This window comes from Corvus kubaryi, unplaced genomic scaffold, assembly GCF_017639235.1.
Source record: "Corvus kubaryi isolate FWS band 111438036 unplaced genomic scaffold, C.kubaryi_AGA036_p1.0 124, whole genome shotgun sequence".
Lineage (NCBI taxonomy): Eukaryota > Metazoa > Chordata > Aves > Passeriformes > Corvidae > Corvus > Corvus kubaryi.
Genome location: NW_024580659.1, coordinates 4,508,457 through 4,528,030, shown reverse-complemented (window position 1 = coordinate 4,528,030; position 19,574 = coordinate 4,508,457). Strand labels below are relative to the sequence as shown.

General features: G+C 36.6%; 1 protein-coding gene across 16 annotated transcripts in view; it reads left to right on the top strand.

The window, feature by feature from the left end:
- The window catches only part of ERC2 (ELKS/RAB6-interacting/CAST family member 2), a 432,662-nt gene that overhangs the window by 223,640 nt on the left and 189,448 nt on the right, over positions 1-19,574 (top strand). For all 16 annotated transcript variants that reach the window (XM_042020735.1, XM_042020741.1, XM_042020751.1 and 13 more), the window contains one exon: positions 5,534-5,694. In XM_042020735.1, the coding sequence (XP_041876669.1) occupies positions 5,534-5,694 (161 nt within the window). The remainder of the gene's footprint in view (positions 1-5,533; positions 5,695-19,574) is intronic.

The following is a 19,574-nucleotide window of genomic DNA, read 5'->3' as shown; positions in this document are numbered from 1 at the left end:
TCTCTGTTATAACACTGTGCTTGTATAAATTAACTTAACTAGTAACCACCATGTGACAGCCAGCAAGGAAATACTGAGGAAACTAAAGAACCTTTTCTCCCTGACTGTGGTCCCTGCAGGTCTGGGTGGGGAAATATGTGCTCTATATATGCTGTGTCTCTTCTTTATCTGAATAAAACCAAGCCTCGTGTATTCTTAACGTAGCTCTTAGCAGGAGGATTAAAATACTTTAAATCCTACTTTTGGTAATGAAGCAATCTCAGTGAGGTTTTCTATTTCAAATTCTGCAGCATGGCATCCTGTTTGATAACTGTGCTGTTGTGTTCCTGTGGACATGGCCCTTCCCTGGGGACTGCTGCTTCAGTGCTTCTGGTGCTTTGTGTTGAACTGCCACTGCATTGCTGGCTGATGGCACTGGGCCTTATGTGTCTAGTCTTTTATGAGTTTTGAAAAACCAACCTGGAATTTATAAATTCTGCTTAATATTCTGTCAAATCCTTCACCTATGGTGTTTATTTTAAAGCTTTTATGCATTCTAGAGTATGGTTACTTTTCTCTGACAATTTCCAAAGTTGTGAGATACAACATGTGTCTAATTTCTTTGTTTGGAAAGGTTCAGGAGCATCAGCCTCCATAACTAAACTGGTTTCGTTAGACCTGTTTCCTGGGTTTAAGAACTGTGATGGAAGTCAGAGGTGAGGAATTTGTCTATGGATGACAAATGGGATGGGAAGAGAGTAGAGGGGAGGGTGACAAAGAGTTTATTTCCATGTCTTGCAAAGCTCAGTATGACACTTTGCTACGTCTGTTTGCTTTTGTGAAAAACACCTTTGTAATGAAACTGTTGAGGCAGTTGCACACTGGAGAAATTCGCATTAGAAACAGGAGGAAGCAAGGTATTTACAAACCATATTGCAGGACAGCACTGGCAATTTTAAAAGCAGTAGGTCCACATGGCTGGTGCTGGCCCTCCTGTAGGTGTGTAATTGAATTAGCCATGAGATAAATTGGGTCCCTGCATGGCCAGCAGCTGCTGGCACAGGATCCTGGCATACTTGGCACTCACCTTCACTGTGTGAGGCACAGGCAGTGTGTTAATGTCAAAGGCTGAGGTCTCCAGCCTGAGAGGCGAAATAGCTGGTAAGTGGATATTTGGTGTGTACAAATTCAGGCTTTTATCTGTTTTCCCTCATCTCTGTGAATGTGTTTTCTATGCCCTCTTAGTCCAGTAATGGAATAAATTTGTAGGAAAGCCACAAAGTTTGAGGATTATAGTCTTTCCTTTTTTACAATCTCATGCTTAATCTTGGGGGGGGAAACCCCCAAATATTATTTTTATTAAATTAATCTTCACAGAGCTGGAGATAACTGAAATTTATATAGTGTGTAACTTGCAGTGGAGAAAAAAAGGAATTTCCTTAGGAAATGGAAAAAAACCAACCGCTTTCAAAACAACTGGATGGATTCTTACACTGAATGACTTATTATTAAAGTGCATCCAGCTTTACTGAACAAATGTAATTGTTTGTTAAACTTTAAAAAAATTTTAATGGTTAATATTTTAATATTAAAGTAGAAGAATCTCTAAGTGAATAGATGGAATTCTTTATTTCCTTTTAGTATGTAAAATTCATGAATTATCTGTGTGCTAACACAAGATTAGGTTTTAAAATAAAATGAAATTTTTGTATAGCTACTGATACTTGAAAAAGTCACTTAGGGAAATCCAAAACTCTTGTATTTATCACCAAGATGGTTGCCAAAATGAAGTGCCAACCCTTTAAAGGTAGTAGCACTAACCATACTAACCTTGACTGCTGGAATGTTGCCAGCTCTTCATCATCCTGCAGAAATAAATTATATTTGAGCTGAGAAAACATGCAATTGTCCCTCCCCCTCTTCATTCCCACAAACTGGAACAGTATTATGTTAGCCTGAGTTGTACTGAGCCGAATCCAATCTGGAATTAAGAATGCTCCAGGGCATTTTTAATAAACTGTCATTCATTTGAACTCTAACCTCCTTTAATTTGCAGAATCTGGTAACGCAGATGTATACTTCAGCCACATTCATTTCTTTTTCTTTTCTTATCTTGGTGTGAAACACTGCTGATAGCACTTGGAAATGTGAAGCTGCAGAACGAGTACAAAGTGTTCATTTAAAATAGACTCAAAACTAAGAAACAATTACAATAGTTTGCTGGGTTTCTGCCATTCTGAAATACAAACTTAATTCTAGTGCAGATTTTAATAAAATCCTCAAAGTGCTGAGGTCAGTTAAGCTTACTGAAAGTATGAAAAAAAAGAAGGCTTTTATTGCAAAATGCAAAGGATAAAATGAGGCCTTTGTCTTGCAAAAGGGAAGAAAACCCAGCTTAAAACACATTCAGGGCATAGAATACTCCCAAGCTAAGGGCTGTGCAATCACTGAGGTTCTCATCGTAAACTCTTTCAAAACGTGTATTCCTGTGAATTCAAAACGTTTGGGGTTTGTGATTAGGAGCATTTATACTGAGGGATAGGGTTGGGAAAAGGGAGCAGCTTCCAGGTGGGAACTGCCCCTGATGCCTCTACCCCTGCCAGGCAGCGCTGCTGGGCTGGGCTGGGGATTGCCCAAAACCAGAATTTTCATCTGTAATACTGGCCGCAGTGGTTGATTTCCCATTGTGACACATCTGCTGCAGCTATGTAGTTAGCATGGTAAGATGATTGTGTGTGCAACTTCACCATTCAAAAGTTTACATTTGATAGAAGTTGATTAAAAAAAAAAAAAAAATCAGTTTCTTGTGCGCATGCCTGCCAGTTGAATTTGGCTGTAGGTGTTGGTGGGACAGTTAACTAGGAAAACGTCCAACTATGAACTTGGGTCATATTCAAAAAATGCAGGAAGAGCTAGCTGGCAAATACTGTGTTGAAAGTGTAAATTAAAATAAAACTTTCAAGTCGACACGTGTTAATGATTTGTGGTTTGAAAAAGTTTTCATATTTAAGTTTTTGGAGTTTTTTTCCCTTCTCTTTTAAACTTTGATCTCTTTTGTCTGGTAATGTAAGAGTATGTTAGTAACAGACATTAACAAGTCCACAGCTTTATTTTCCACAAGTCTTTAATTCTCTTAAATGTTTTGAAATGTAAATTATGTGGTATATGTGATATGAACTTGGGTGAGGATTCAGTCAATCATCAGGCTGGGTACCAAATTCAGCTGAACATGGAAAGGGAGCACAATGATACTAAAAATACAGAAGTGCAGGAATTCTGCCTTTTTACATTCTCATCTGCCCAATAAATCTGCAAGTGTGGAGTGTCTTGGTGCTTAAAGATACTGTCTCAAAGCTGGAGTCTGTATGAATTAATGACTTTTCAGTTTTGATCCTTAGTACAGTTTCCATTAATAGATGTTGTCTGGAATTAAGTGATAGAGTGGAGGCTCAGCAGAAAGTAGATGCAGTTTGTAAAAGGTGCAAGGAAAATCCTGAGAAATAGCCCCTGAAAACAGGTAGAAGTATCATATGTTTTAGTAGTTAAGTCCTGTCCTTCTTGGAGACAGCATTGGTTTATGTTCTTGCACTAAAGCAGAAGATGAAGTACCTGGTGTTATATTAGAAATTGAATCTGTTTTTAAAGAAATATGATCTGACTCTTTCCTTCTGGCTTGTTAATTCTTTTTTTCATGGGATTTAAGTGCAAATCCAGCTTTTTTTTTATTTCTTTATTTCCCTCAAGTACATGTTCTCTTTGCTACTTCTACTATGAACGTTCACTAGACAGTCATTTTACAAAGATATCTGAAGTCATCATCTTTCTTCATGGTTTCTTCAGTGGAATCTTGGCATCTGCAGAGACCTACAATTTGCACTCCTTGTTATTTCATTGATATCACTATTACACTGCTTTTACTTTCTGAGTGGAAGGTTGAACATCAATAATTTAAATACTATTGGTAATTCTGCATTCATGAAATACAGCTTATGCACTGCAGGGTATCAGACACGTTCTAGTATTTCATTGATCTTATTAGAGTGTGTGTACAGATGGTGTAGAAGGAGTAACTAATCAGTGTATCATTGGCAATCAGGCTGTGAGTCCTCATTATAATTTCTGACAACTCTATTATTTATTTGTATTATTTATTGAACTTTTTGTATAGAAGCCAGTGCATGTTCAAATTGAAGCAGAAGTGTGGCTTATAAGCACTGATTGGTTGCTAGGAGGCTTTAGAGAACAAGAGTTAAGCATGAGCTTGGGAGAAGTAGCCACACTGATGATATGAACATGGTGGAATTTTGTCAGACTTTTCAATTCACAGCAAAATTGAACTCCTTTCAGTCCTTTGTGGAACATGGAGGAATGGAATGTATCCTCTTTCCCATTTTATTTTGTTTCATTTAGAAGTTCTTCCTGAAGTGTTTTCTAGTTTATAAAATAATAAAATTTGGACAAAGGAGATGAAAAAGAACATAGAGGAAATAGGACATTTGTTATTCAAATCATTATATCTCACTAAAAAAACCAAACTATTGTTCACTTTATGTAAACTGTATCATTTGAAGAGGGGAAAATCCCACTGGCATCCTGGTTACTGGAGGCCATTCACATAAATATGATATATAAATATATGTATATTTCTATATCATATTTACATATATATGATATATAAATATATATAAATATGAATATAAATATTCACATAAAATGATTCACCCCACAAGTAAAGCTTCTGCTGCCAGACAGGTGTCATTGTCCACTCTCCATTCTTCAGTGTGTTCTTTAAATTTCTCCATGACATTTCTCCATGCTAAGGGAAGAGTGGGATCACCACAACTTTCCTACACTTCGAGCTTCTCACTGTTATGATGAGGAAAATAACTTGATCATTGTTAGAGCAGTTACAGACCTTTAAAGTTCAGGATGATAGAATAATTTGGTTAGAAGGGACCACTAGAGGCAATGCAGTATAAACCCCTACTCAAAGCAGGAATAACTTCAAAGTTGGATCAGATTGTCCAGGCTTCATTCAATCAAAATCTAAAAATACTCAAGGACTGGAGAGTTTATAGTTTCCCTGGGCAACCTGTTTTGCAAAGGTGTGCAATTTTTATGAAAAATAGTTGGGTTTTCATGAGCACTTTTATATTAAAACATGCATCTATAGCTGCATCTGAAATTTCTGAAATTACTGCTATGATGAGCTACCACCCTCCCGGAATTTAAATAATCCAGATGGTGCAGGAAATATTTATAAATTGTATATGTATGTGGCAGTGGCCCAGGTTAAATAGGTTCTTGGTGATCTGTGTTGGTTCTACTTTGTATAAATATTGTTTATTACTAATGGATTCATGGAAACTTTGAGGTGTTTTTTTGGTTTTGAAACACCACTGTTACTTTTTAATACTTGTTATGGTACAAAGAGATTTGAACAGCCATTTACAGAAAATCATTCCTTTAGTGGTTCTTTCCCCCCCTGTATTTATATGGATTTAATATTTTCTTGTTGTAAAGAATATGGAGTTTAAAATGTCGTCTCTCTTAGGTGGAAGAGCTGATGAATGCACTGGAAAAGACTAGACAAGAATTAGATTCCACCAAAGCCCGTCTTGCCTCAACACAGCAGTCTTTGGCTGAAAAAGAAGCACATCTGGCTAACCTGAGAATAGAGCGAAGGAAACAGCTTGAAGAAATTCTAGAAATGAAGTAAGTGCCTTGATTTCTCTAATTTCTAGGAAAAAAAAAAAATTAACCAAAAAGAAAAGAACTCCTTTTGCCATAGGAGAAAGTTTTGGTGGGTTTTTTTCTGTGTTATTTTTTTATTTTTCTCTGCATATATTTAAGTCTGAATTTAAGGACTTCTAATAGTTTTCTGATGCTTAAATTCCTTTAAAAGCATGGAAGTGCAAAATTCTTCATTTTAGATGTACTCAACGTTTTTTGAAAGTTCTTTTGTTGCATGCAAATAAAAATATCAGCACTGTCTAACTTCTATGAGAAACTGAGAATCTAAAGCCCCATCTCTCAATGGGAATGCAATGCTGGAATCTCTGCTAGTGTCACATTCAAGGGAAGGGAACTTTCTATTGATGGTGCAAAGTTTATTGCTTTGAATTGGTTAAAAACACCCCCAAACTAACCAAAACCTGTTTGCATACACTTTATCACTGCATATATGTGTTCAGAATGAAAAAGGAAGGGAGAGATATAATTTAAATCTAGCTTCCTCCACACAAAGAAAAGCAAATATCTGTAATTATGGGGCATTAAAACTCTTGATATGATCTCTAAAATTGGCAAAAAGAGTGAACCTACTATGACTTGGCTAGGCTGGTAAAAGTGTAGTTAACATTTAACAAAGAAAATTCACAGTTGTAATTTTGAAACAGTTTTTTTGAGGGAGGAAGCCATGTATAACTTCAGGTCAATTGTTACAGTTATCCTTGCATTGTAAAGGAATGGAAATAATCAGAAAAAATGGTTTTTGTAATGTTATTGTTAATAAGACAAAGTGGAAATGGAGTCATATACTTAGCAGGCTTTTATAAACGTTGGTTTGAAGAATGGCTGCCATGTAAGGCAGGTGCAAAAATACTGTAATGGAAGCACAAATGTTTCTGGTGATATCTAAAGAATTCTGGTTTTGACTTTAATGAGGTCTATTTACATACAGAAAAATGGAATCAGATACGAATTAGAATACTGTGTGACATTATATTCTATAATAGATACATTTAAAAAGTTTTTTTAAATTTTATGTTATATGTACATATTAAATGTCCTATCATAACTCAGAAGCTCAGTGCCAGTCATCTATTTTCTGTGTAGTGCTTTGGTTTGTTTCCCCAAGTGCATTTTTTTTGTCCTAATCATAAGATTTTTTTTTTTTTTTTTTTTATCATAATTAACAATTGCTGAGCAACATAGTGGAAAAATCTTTAATTCTGTTAGTGTGACTTTTTAAATTAGGTACACAAAACCCCACAGAAAAATCTGGAAAGTGAGTTTGGCAAAAACTGGTGAAGTAGAACTTGTTTTGATAAAAGCTGATCTATTTTATGAATGAAGGGCTGGGTGGGTGGTATTAGTGATGAAAGACCCAGTAGCAAAGATCCTAGTTAGGAACAGTGTGGAATTTAAAATGAGATATAAACATTTAGAGTGTTTTTCAGTATAAATTTTAAAACTAAAATAATAAAATTAGCAACCTGGTCTAATGGAAGGTGTTCCTCCCGTGGCAGGGGTATGGGAAATAGCTGATCTTCAGGGTCCCTTCAAACCCAAGTCATTCTATGATTCTGTTAATAAACATATTTCAGAAATAATTCAGATATTTTGTTACAGTTGTGTAACTTTTGAAATTGCTCACTGAAATAAGCGAAGGACAAGCAAACTTTATAAAACTGCTGCATTATGACAAAATATACTCGATGTTGGGTTTTTTAAAATGAACAAGATATTCTCAAATCCAGGTTTTAGATGCTAGCTAGGAGCCAGACATCTGAAGACAGAATAATGATAATTCTGTGTTGTAGTAATATAATAAAAGACTGTCTTATCTCTGGCATTTTAAGATAACTTATGAATTGGAAGCATTGACCATAATTTCTAGTTATCATTTTAAAAATTCAATATTGAGTGATTACAGTTTTTGGCTGCTAATTTCCAGCTAAATAGGCATGAAGTGTGTGTTTAAGAACCTTCATGATGATTTCCTATGCTTATATTATGTTCAAGTTCCTACCATAACTCTGCATTCTGGGCCCATCTGGCTGTCATTGTCAAGATCCATCTTAATTTACTGGCCACAGTCAGTTATCAGTTTTAGATAACTTCTTCAATTGTCATTTCTTGTTCCCATATACATTCGGTAATTTATGGAAGTTTAGAGTAAAAATGGGTAACAGCTTAATCTTGTTCATATCTGGTTGGTCTTTTTCAACTGGAAACAAGATAAGTACCCATTAAATGAAAGGTAGTTTGATAAAATCAACTTATTCTTAACTTGATGCCAAAAAAATAAGGTTTATTTTAAAGAGTTTGAAAGTATAAGTTTGAAGAAGGAGTTGCATTTACATGTTACTTTCTGAATATGTGATTTTTTTTTTTCAAAATGTCTATTAAAAATATTACTATATTAGTTCTGGAGGAAATATTTTTGTTATGGTCATATTATTTTAGCAGTGCACACATAACTCATACTGACATGAATGGAAGTTATGCATACATGTTAACAGTAAAATGCAGCATGTGTTCAAATCCATCATTTTGCCTAATTGTCTTGTTGCTTTGTGCTCTATCTCTGAGCATAAAAAAAAAATCATCAATGCACTTTTTATTTTTTAGTAAGTGATACTTTAAAAAAAATGTGTATTGCATAGTGTGACAAAAGCCATGTTAATGTTTTTTAAAAATGTATTTATCATCCACAGAAATATTTCAGTTGGCCTGAACTTCAAATTTGGTAGTTGGAAATATATCCTAAGACTACTTTTTCCAGACATTGTTTTCATTTTCTGAGAGTCCGCAAGTAGGAGCACAACCTCCTGAGAGCTTCACAAGGCTTGCCTAGAAAAGCTTATTCATTTTGTAACATGAAGAGCTTGAGGGTAGGAGAAGTTTCAGTGCTGTGATGTGGTGGAGGTTTGTCAGATGTTTCAGAAATGCCATATTTGTGGAGCATACTTCCATGACCACAATGCTTTCATACAGATCTCCTTTCCTATGTGGTGGTTCCTTCCAAAACTCATAAACCTGCTTGTAACAAAATTAGGTAGCTGTATGGATAGATAAATGAGTATTTATATAATACTAAAATTGCCTTATATATATATGGATGTGAAATAAATGCCTGCCCTCATAGAAAGTGGGTTTTACTCTATGGGACAGATCATCTTTTTAGAAATGGTCAAAATTATTTTCCCTTTGGAAGATATAAAGTTTGACCTGGAGAGCCAAAAGTCATAAAAGAGAGTCTAATGGCATGTGGGGGAAAAGATATAAAAATGATTGTCACTCTTTTTTTAAGTTCAAGTTTTAAATTGTATGTGTTTTATCTTCAACTGCAACCTCTGGAGTTAAAAAGAAAACACAAAACTCCGACACCCAAGCCATCCCCATCCCCTCCACCCCACTTTGTTATCAAAATTTGGTGTTTTCTTGGTTGAAAATATTGAAGTTAACTTTCTGTGATATTTATTCCATTTATTGTTTAAATACAAGGTTAAAAAATATTTCATTGTGGTTTTGCATTAATTTGATGATCTTTCAGTGAGTTAGTTACATGTGACAAACACTGCACTTAGTGAGTGACCATGTGATTAATCCCCCCAAAGACTGTACTTCATATTTTGACCTGAAGATCTGACAAGTCTTAATTTTTGAGATTCATTTGTTAATTACTGAGTGTTTCCTCTGTTAACTCAGCACGCTCAGTGCTCTGAAGCTTTCAGAGTATCCTGAATGATATTCTTGCCAAGTTTGAAAGGCAGTTTCCTTGCCTTTAATAGAGTTCATGGCATCACCTGTGGGTATTGCTAAATCAGTTTTGTTGGAAGTGAGTTTGCCCTGAAATTCACTACAAATTTCCAGAAGAAAATATATTTTCCCTTATGTGGAATAAATCAGATGATTAGTAATGAAGCATTAAAGATCTCGTAATAAAAACCCAGCTACTAGTCATTTTATTCAGTAACAAAAATAGAACACTGCTGTGCTGTCCAAAAAATATATTTTAAATTAGATTTTGCAGTAAATTTTCTTACAGTGACAGGATAAAATTAAACATCCCTTCCTTTGTTTAAGTATGGTCGCAATTTTTTCAGTGAAAATAATAAATTGAATATTGCTTATCTCTGTTTTTCAGTAGGTTTATTCATTTAACAGCACCTGTGTATAGTCAGGGATGAAATATTTGTGAGAAGAAGGGGATGAAACGTTTTTCCCACCAAGAATTCAGTCCCAGCAGCTACCACTCTGTGCAGAAGTGCTGAACACACAGTGCCCTTTGCCTGCTGGGGCAGTGGTTCAGCTGCTGCACCCGACAAGGAGAGGGCGTTTGGATTTGCCACTAGATGCCAGCCGTGGGTGCAAGACCATGGTCTGGAGCTGCTTGGTTCAACAAACCGAGTATGAGCAGCTCCACGGGGTGAGGAGGAAGCTTGTCCTGTTGGGAGGAGAATGTGCCTTGTCCTCTTACCTGTCACCTGGTCTGGCTGGTGCCCTCCTGCCTTGTAGAGCAAGAGCTTCAGGCATGGAAAAGCATACAGATAGCTTCAAGTGGACTTTTCAGGATATTGCAGGGATGAAGAGGGTCTTTGAATGGATTCTGGAAGTCAGGGGTCACAGCCTAAGGGGCAGACTGTGTAAAATGTAAATCTGAAGAGTGAGAATTTGTATGGAAGTCAAAATGCTTTATGAAGCAAGTACCAGTGGCAGAAGTATAAGAAAGTTTACCATTCATCTGCTTTTCTGCAGACATCCTCTTTTTTTCCATCTATAAATTTTACTGGAGTAGAAGTTGGGGATTTCACATCTTTGTAGCGGCTCAGCAGGAGTTGCAGCTCTGACAAGGGCTGTTGGATGTCCAGAGAATCCATCTAGACTTTTTTGTCCAGCACCTGGACAAATCAGCTCATGTCTCTGCCTTACATTCTCCTATTACTATTTCCATCCATCACCGTCTGAAACTGACACCTGGGGAGGGAACTCAACATGTTTGCCTTTATTTATGTCCCAATTGCTCCACCCTAAGAGGTTCTGACACCCACAGGATAGTGGTTTCTTCCTCGTTGCTGTGGGTACAGCAGTGGTGAAAAGTGCTTCTGAAATCTCTGTGAGTAGTAAATCCAGTGCATCTGGAATGTTTCAGGGTAATTATGTATGCAATTCACCTGCTCAGGGCAAGCACAGGCCAGAGGCATGGCACTCATTGACAGGAGAATCCCCGATGAAATTGCAGGGACCTACTTGCATGTAGTCATGAAGTTAATTTTCTTTTGTTGGGCTCTTCCATACAGCACGAAGGATGAGGAAAGCAATATAGCAAGGTAGGAGAAACTGGCAAGGTGATTTAAGGTTAGAACTACTCTTTGAAATGCATGGAACTCGCTCCTTAAAAGCACTTAAAAGGATGGTTTCCCTGCAGACCTGCCTGCTTTCTGTGGTACAGCCAGGCAGAGCTTTCTCCTGCACCCATCATTTCCAAAGGAAAGCAGGAAGGGAGATAATCAGCTCTCTTGCCTATGCTGGAACCTGAGGTGTTTCACTAAAAGGTGTGGGCAAAGCTGCTTGGTTTATGCTCCTTTTCAATGTTAGTATATTCTAAAACCAGCCAGCCCCTACCTTGGGAATAGTTCTAGCCTAAATGAGCAGTAGTGGACCCGTGACACTAAAGGAGTCTCTTTGTAGTTTAAGCAAACACGCCAGAGTCAGATTTCTTATATTATTAATAAAGTATTATTTTGAAAGAAGGATAATTTAATTTTTTTTTCTACTTTTCCAGCTGTAGTACAGCCTATATTTGGAGAAAGATATCTATGATAATTTCTCTGACATGAATTCTTTAACATGTCTTTACTCAATGGGTTAGATAACAGAGCAGTGTATAAAGCTGTGAAGAGAAAAATAATTTTCAGAAAGTAGTTTACTATTTTTTTATAATTTTATCAGAAAGATTATTTTGACTTGTTTCAGCTGTGGTAACTATAAACATGTTCAGATAGCAAGTTGCTTGTCTCAAAAATTGTACCAATTCAAATACAGAACACTAGACTGTTTTTGAGTAACCTGTGGATTGCTTCAATTTAATTGTAGGATTCATGCTGAGAGTGTAGAGAGTCATATCCCAAGTTAAATACAAACAAAACAGCAGGATGTTGATACAACTGTGACTTCCATAGGAAGTAGTTAGAATGGTAATGTGGTCTCCTAACTTGGGTGAAAAGTCTCTTGTGACTGTTTTTGCCCCACAGACCTGTAACACAGCATGCCTTGACTAACATTTTTGACACCAACTTGCAAACACCATAAAGATTAGAGAAGGCCAAATGAAGGCTTTGTTCTCTGGAACAGAAGCTTTCTTGACTAAAATGAAAAGATGTTTTTCTTTTGTAAACAACGAAGGGGCACTAAGCAATAAAATGTTTCTCTCTGTGAGAATAGAATGAGTGAGCTGTTTACTTGTTGAAGTGCTTCTCTTAAAGACATATGAGTGTCACCAAGTTCTTACTTGCAAGTACTTCCTCCTATGTTCAGACTAAAGGATAGTATACTTTGATTTTATTCTGTAAGCTTCATAATTAAAGTTCCATCAGCATGGGAAGCAAATTTCTTTTCTTCATTTTGTTCTTGTTAAGTCATAATTTACTTTCAAAATAGGTCACCTGCAATTGAAGGTTAGTAAGATCAGTTTAGGATTTCTCCAGACTGTGATATGAGAGGCTGTCTTTTGCTTACTTGTACATTAATATCCAAGTAAAGGAAGTTGGATCCTCTCTCATTGTTTCTTGTCCCCTTTAGACAGCGGGAGAGGGCAGTAGCAACCTTTTCAAAGTGTTTCCCTCCCAGGGAGACAATGTCTTCCTCTCTGGTATGGAAAGGTAGCAGTGCTTGTGTCACAGAGGCAAAACAGAAGGAGTTCAAACATATTCCACACAATGCATACTATAGTTATAATAATTAGGCATACTTTTCTGAGCTAGAAAATGAGTCTGGCTTGTTTTCTTCATTTCATAAGGATTTTGCGTCTAGTTGTACAAGTGATGTTTCAGGTTCCTTTGATCCACGTGATTTGAGGCACCTGCCAGGCAGAAGGAGAATTTGGTGGTCATTCCCACTCTGCATTCTAGGAGCGCACTTTGCTTTCCAGTTTTGTTGCCACTGTTCTTTACCCATTCTGGTACCATGCCTCAATAGAAAAATAACATTCAGTGCTCCAGCAAACATTTTATGTTGGAAATTCTACAATACTTTTCAGGGGTTTAGTGCTTTCCCCAGGACCTGAATGGTAGAGAGATCAAGGGGATCCTGCAGCTGCTTTATGAGGGAGAGACTTAAAAGACTTCTGGCTCTGGGGAGGGTAAGGCAGGGGGAGGATATGTTTGAAGTTTGAAGAATCAGAAAGGAAGGCATAAACTCAGTGTAGAGCTGTTGTTTGCCAGATCTCCCAGCATGAGGAGTATCAGACACTTGCTGAAGTTAATCAGTGATCGATTAGAAGGGGAGAAGTGCTGCTTTGTGGAGTGGTTGGTTGGTGGCCTTCAGGAACTTGCTTCCACAGAGACATCAGCTGATTCAAGGAGGGGTTAGACAAATTCATAGACAGGAGCTGGCTCTTTATGGACTTTTTATACTCCTTGGCTGTTGTTCTTGACCTGTGCTCCTAAAATTTATTTTCTCTCAGCAATATCAGCCCTTTCCTCCCATATTGCTCAATTTCACTGAAACACATAGTGATGATTTCTAATCCCTTATTTTTTTTTAAAGAACCAGTTATATTAAGTCTACTAATACAATATAGAAAAACCAGTGGCTGCACTTTGAATGGCTTTTTGTGTCTTCTGTTGCTCTATAGTGTATAAGTGGATTTACAAGATGATGTAAGTGACAAAATGATTGGTTTAAAGTGCAGGTTATAAGTGAGATATGACAGTTACATGACATTCTCTAGTGATTGAACCACTTAGAAGCCAGGCAGGATTAAGTGTTTCAGGTTTACAGGTGTTTCAAACTGCTTGAAGGATGTGGAGATGTAGAGTATTCTAGTCTTTTGTAATGTGAATGAAAATTTGAAGAAACAACTGCAGTTGAAAATCATTACTTTTGCTTCTCCCGTTATTTCCTTTTTCTGTTTAAATCAATCTCTTTAAATTAAAACGCTTTTCTGTTTTTTATGTATAAGTATGTTAGGGGTTAGAATTTTCTAAGGAAGCTTGTTATTTTTATCTGACCTTAGATTACTGAGCAGTTTAGCAATCTTAACTTCTAGATAAAGAAGCAAAAGTGAATATGCTATCTACTAAGTATTAAGCACTTTTTGTCTGGTTTCTATTGCACAACTTCTTTATTTGCAATGTTAGAAAATATAGGGAATAAAAGCATTTTATGGACAGAACAATACTATAGGAAAAGATCGTACTCTGCAATTAGTGATCTTTACAAAGCTATATATATACTTTATTTTAAACCTACCTTAAAAATGCTTTTCTTACGTAAAAAATTAATGATGGTAAAAATTATTAAATAGGATGGCATTTATTTTGAAGTTCAGCTAGCATGGGAATGTAGAGGCCTCCACCTCTGATAATACACTCAAAAGAGGGAATGGCTCAAAAGCCAGAAAGGAAGGAGTAGGAGGCTGAAAGTAAGAAAAAAGAAAGAAAAAGTTAGCCTTCTGTTTCATGGATTTTTTTTAAAGCTGACTGAATTACACCCTTGTCTGCTGAAACCCTCTTAGTGTAATTCCCATTGGCCTCCGTGACACCTAGGGCAGCACTGATCAACTGCAGGCTCCCATATTCCTAACCTCGGCCAACTCAATATGATTCTAGCAGATGTTTCTGCATATTAAACCTCAAAACATGATGGGTCAGGGTTTTGGTTTTTTTTTTACATACTTGAGACCCAGGCCATGCAATTCAATGATAGGAATTATGAGCTGAAGGTCTCCCCAGTGGGATAATGCTGAACTTAATGTAAATTCAGATCTTTGAAGATGGAAAACCAAAGAAATTTTAAAGGTTTGGATCATTTACACTAAACTGGTGGATTGTTCTTCAATATTGCATAAAGATACGAAATATAAAATGTGCTTAGAAATGCATGTTTTCTGTTAGAAGGAAAAGGTCTTACAAAGTCAGGAGAGAACAGAGTCAGAAGCAATCAAACAGAAACAGTTTTCTTAGCAGCAGAAGGAAAAGGTTTGATTAGGTTTGAAGGCTTTCTCTGCCTTCCCATTACTCCTTAGGTGATGTGAAGTAAATCCACTGCTAGCTTCTTCCTTCTTCCTTCCCATGCCCCCAGCAAAGCAAGTACTTCTCTCTGTGCTGTGGAAAAACACATCTAAATTCCTATTCTTTAGTTCCCTCCAGTTGTGTTCTCTCAGGTGATAAGGTGCAAGGTGTGCTTGAAGTTTTGCGCTCTGTTGTCCAAGAGGTGATTCTCTAATGTGCCTTCTCTTGTGCTTTGTATGGTGTGAGCTCGCAGGGCCATAAGTACCATTTACTCTTTTATTTAACTTATATAGTGACACCTGTAAAAATTTATCCTCCTAGAGGGCTGTACCTTTATCTTGAAATGAGTCAAAAAGTTTGTCTTTTGGAGAAGGAGACGCACTTGTGGTTGGTGGTGTTTGTGCCCTCCCACTGAACTGTGGGTAGATTACTGATTGTGACCGTGACAAGGCTGATCCATCCCCTTTATTAATACAGTGCCAGCTATAATGGGCTCCCATCCATTAATAATAAACAAGATAATAATAAAAACATGCATGATGTAATCACTGTCAGAGCTAGCTAAACTATGCGAATGTGGAAACATTTCAGCAAAAGCAGAATTCTTCAAATACAATTGGCAAAATACGGCATAGCACACAAAAATGTGCTAAAGCACTACCTTCTTAAGGAACAACACCTCTCCTTTCAATGCCCTGTTGGTGTTTAGGAGAGACTAACAGATCATGAATTATGTGATGACAGTGGAAATCAGGATGAGCTCATCTCAGTTTTCTCTGATTGTGAACAAAGCTGGCTAAATCCACACTGTTGTGCAGTATACCAGGGTATCTTAGCAAAGAAAGCCCCTATTTAAGAAGGTACATTATATAAGTCTGTGCCAAATCCTATAGTCAAGCTGATTTGTTCAGCATAAACATCACCTTAAAAGGGCGCCTTGGCTTGCTTCCGTAGGGTGAAGTGGCTTCAACTGAATAGATAAACTTTTCAAGGTGAAACAAAAGCTGGGTGACAGTACAAATTTATGCAGAATATCTTTAGTGAAAGACTTTTTAGTTGTTGGCAAATAGAAATGTTACTTTTTTAGAGGAGCTTGCATAATTTTAGTAGGAGTACTATGCTTATTGTGTTACATTTTAGTATTAAATGTTTATTGGGAGTTGCAAGTGAAAGGTTTGATATATTTTTTCTTTCATATTTAATAATGATTTTCTCAAAACCCATCCAGTTTCAGTTTTGTAAATGTGTAGATACTAAGGGGGAAACTGTGATTTATTGGCTTAGATTAGAAATGTAAAATACTTTTTTGTGGTTAAACTCTTCCCAGTTTCTAACCACTCCTACCTCAAACATGTAGTTTATCATTGTTGCATTCAGCTCTGACCAAAATTAGGCCACACAGGACTCTGATGATCACCATATTGCTAAAATCATTCTAGTTATGATGGATTGTTCTTCTCTACTTCCCAAAAAACTTGCATAGTTTGCAAACCAGCTTCCATGATTCTCATCTTCTAGGTGGGAGGGGGAAATGTATATTGATCTGACAGAGCCTGTCATTAAATGTGCTACTTTGTTCATTTGGCTTCCAACCTCCTTGCCTTTATTATGGTTGGGGAACAGAGATAGTGAGTAGAAAATGTCAAAGGAAGGGTTTATTGTGTGAGGGGACTTTGTGGTAGTTATGTTCACCTGTCTGCATGTTATGGCAAACTGTGTCCCAGAGGCTGGTTAGGTGCAGCTGATAGGGAGAACTTTTAAAATAAAAGGAATTTTTACTCTGACTCTAAAAGCTCCAAAATACAGAATTCTCTCATCCTGTTAATTTGTGAATATTTTTTATGAGCTGGACAACTTCATCCAGCTCTTGCAGGACTGCTTTGAGAAGTTTTCTGTGTGGTCAGTAAACAAAAGTTAAACAGTTGATGTCTGTGAGGTCTAGAGCAGGAGCTGGTGTTGGGATTAGTGTGAAATTCAGTAGCAAAAAGCAGAGATTATTATGTGACACCTAAAGAGTAGAAGCCCAAGAAGCAGGGTAGATCATCATCTAACATCCAGCAACCTGATACCCTCTTAGCAGGGTGGAAAATGCTCTGACAATCATAAGCTTAAAGAAAAGACTTTTCACCTAATGAAAAATGTTTAAACTTGAAGCAGGCATGAAATAACTTGACTGCTTTCCAGTTTTGTTTTGGGTGCCCATTACCCTCTGCGCCCACCTGGATTATTTTGTCAACAACTGAAAGGAAACTGCTGAAATGAAACCAGAATATTTTCTGGTTCTTGGCTATGCATCCCACCCAGGTACCCACTGCTCTCACAAAAGTACTACAAAGATCCAATCAGGAGGGAAATTTACCTACAGGATTTTCACAATTATATTGAGAGAATTTATAATTTTTTCTCTCAGAATAATTTCCCTTCAACACTTCAATACGGTGATGTTTTGTTTAGTCTAATGTAGGTTTTTTGGTAGTATCTAGTCTAAAAATGAATCTAATTAACAGATGAGTTTAGGAAATCCCTCCTGTAATTTGGCAACTAAATGAATAGGGGATATCAGTATCTGACAAGCAAGTTCCACTTAAGGCTAATGTAACTATTACCTCATTAGTACAACTTTCCATTCTTCAAATAAAACCTTTATTGAATTTAAAATATGTATTTGACGAAGGACTAGCTGAACTTATGTGAAATTGGCTTTGTGAAATTATACTGCCTTTATTGATACAGACTAGCTTTATAAATGTTTATCTTAATTATGTTTTATTGTGATTAAAAAAGATTGCAGATACTCTGCCATTTTTGTAAAGTGAGCTGTTGGAGCTTTTTTGTTCAAGATGGGGGTAGGGTATGGAGAATAGTCCAGCTCCAGAGAGGAGGCCCCTCTCAGGCCATATGAATCCACTTACATGTAAATTGCTTGTCTATATGAATTAAGGTGAAGGTTATGAAAGAACTGCATTTCTGTGTTTATTGTAGGATTTTTGACAGTCTCTTTCCTCTTTCAAGTAAATTTGGCTTAAGTCCACAGTCAGTACAGTTTTAAGTAAACTCCTCTTTTGTTACATTAACAAGGTTATAACATCGCTGAGGCAGATTTCCAGCTGCATGAATTGAGGCCTGAGCATGCAGACTGAGGGGATAATTAAAACCTTAGGGTGAGTGAGTTAAACTACCAACTAAAATTGGATAAAAGGCTAATTGTCCATAGCAACACAGTGCATGTTTCTAAATATCTGTGAAATAAAGATAAATATTCGTGGTCTTTTAATTCCTTTTAAATGCTCAGATTCAGATTATATTTTAGGGCATAACAAAAATCTAGAGAAAGTAAATAGAAGGCCAAAGAATTATTTCCCAGATACTGTTTTATTTGAGTTATTAATTGAAAAACAGAATCCTTTTGAAGACTTCAGTTATTTTCTGACTTTCTTTAAAATTCAGGAAGCGTTTTTGTGTAGGAAGTATGAGCTTCACTGTGTGATACAGTATATCAGAATGGACTGGTCGGTGCTTTGTCAAAATTTGTCATATCTCTTTTTCCTTCCTCCTTTTTTTCATTATTGAGAGTGGAGTTACATACCTTTGGTGACCTTCAAGATGATGACATAGAGTCAGGCAAGATGATACATTACCACAAAGTTAAAAAAACAAAATGGGTTGTAATGGCAGCTTGTACTGAACTAAATGAATTGTGAAGGCCCATTTGTTATTCATTAGGAGAAGCAGAGCAGATACTGTTCTGCCTTCATAGGGAGCCTTTAAACTTAAGGTCATTTTACACTAGTACCCTTGTGGCATGGACAGCATTTAATACATTTTTAACAGCTTTTACATTTCCATGGTTTGCAGCAGTGCTTGTTGAATCATTTCTCTAATGAATGTGTTTTAAAGTAGTTTAGAGTTACTTTGGGGGAAAAAAACAGGAAAAAAAAGAAATGATTGGGTTGATGAAGTGACTTTATATACTAAAGAGCTAAGCAGGCAGAACACATTGCTGTAGAGTAATGCATGCTGATTCCCCTGCTGCAGAAGTACATCCCTGGGGAACTGTGCTTTTTTGTTGTTGTTGATTTTGTGTGGGGAGGCCTGTTTTTTAACATGTAAGTAGAATTAAAGTAGTTTTTTTTCAGAGTGGTCATTCCTTTGGGGAAGGAAGGTCTGAAGATACAAATTTAGGCATATTTTTGAGCTGTTTCTGAGTTGCTCAGGAGTCTGGTGGAGAACATTCAACATTTTAGCATTTTTTTGGGAAAGTGTGCATAATGTCTATCATAACCATTGATGTGGGCATCTGAGGAACCCATCATAAAATGAACGTGGAGTGGAGGGTAGAATTTTACTGATCAAAATAAATGTTGATTATTTCATTGCCCCTCAAATGGTTCAGTGGTGCTGTGGAAAGTCAAAGCAGAAAGGTAGGTACTAATATGAAACACTCTGAGAATAATTTTTTCAAAAGTGCTGAACAATTCTAAAATTTTATTGACTTAAAGAATGAGTTGTAACTCTAAAGAAAGGTTTAATAACCCCAGCTAAAGAAAGTAATCATTTCACAAGCTTATGTTTTATTTTAGGTGATAGCCTTTCATATTTACTCCTTCAAATTATGTTGTGGATTTAGCTGTCAAA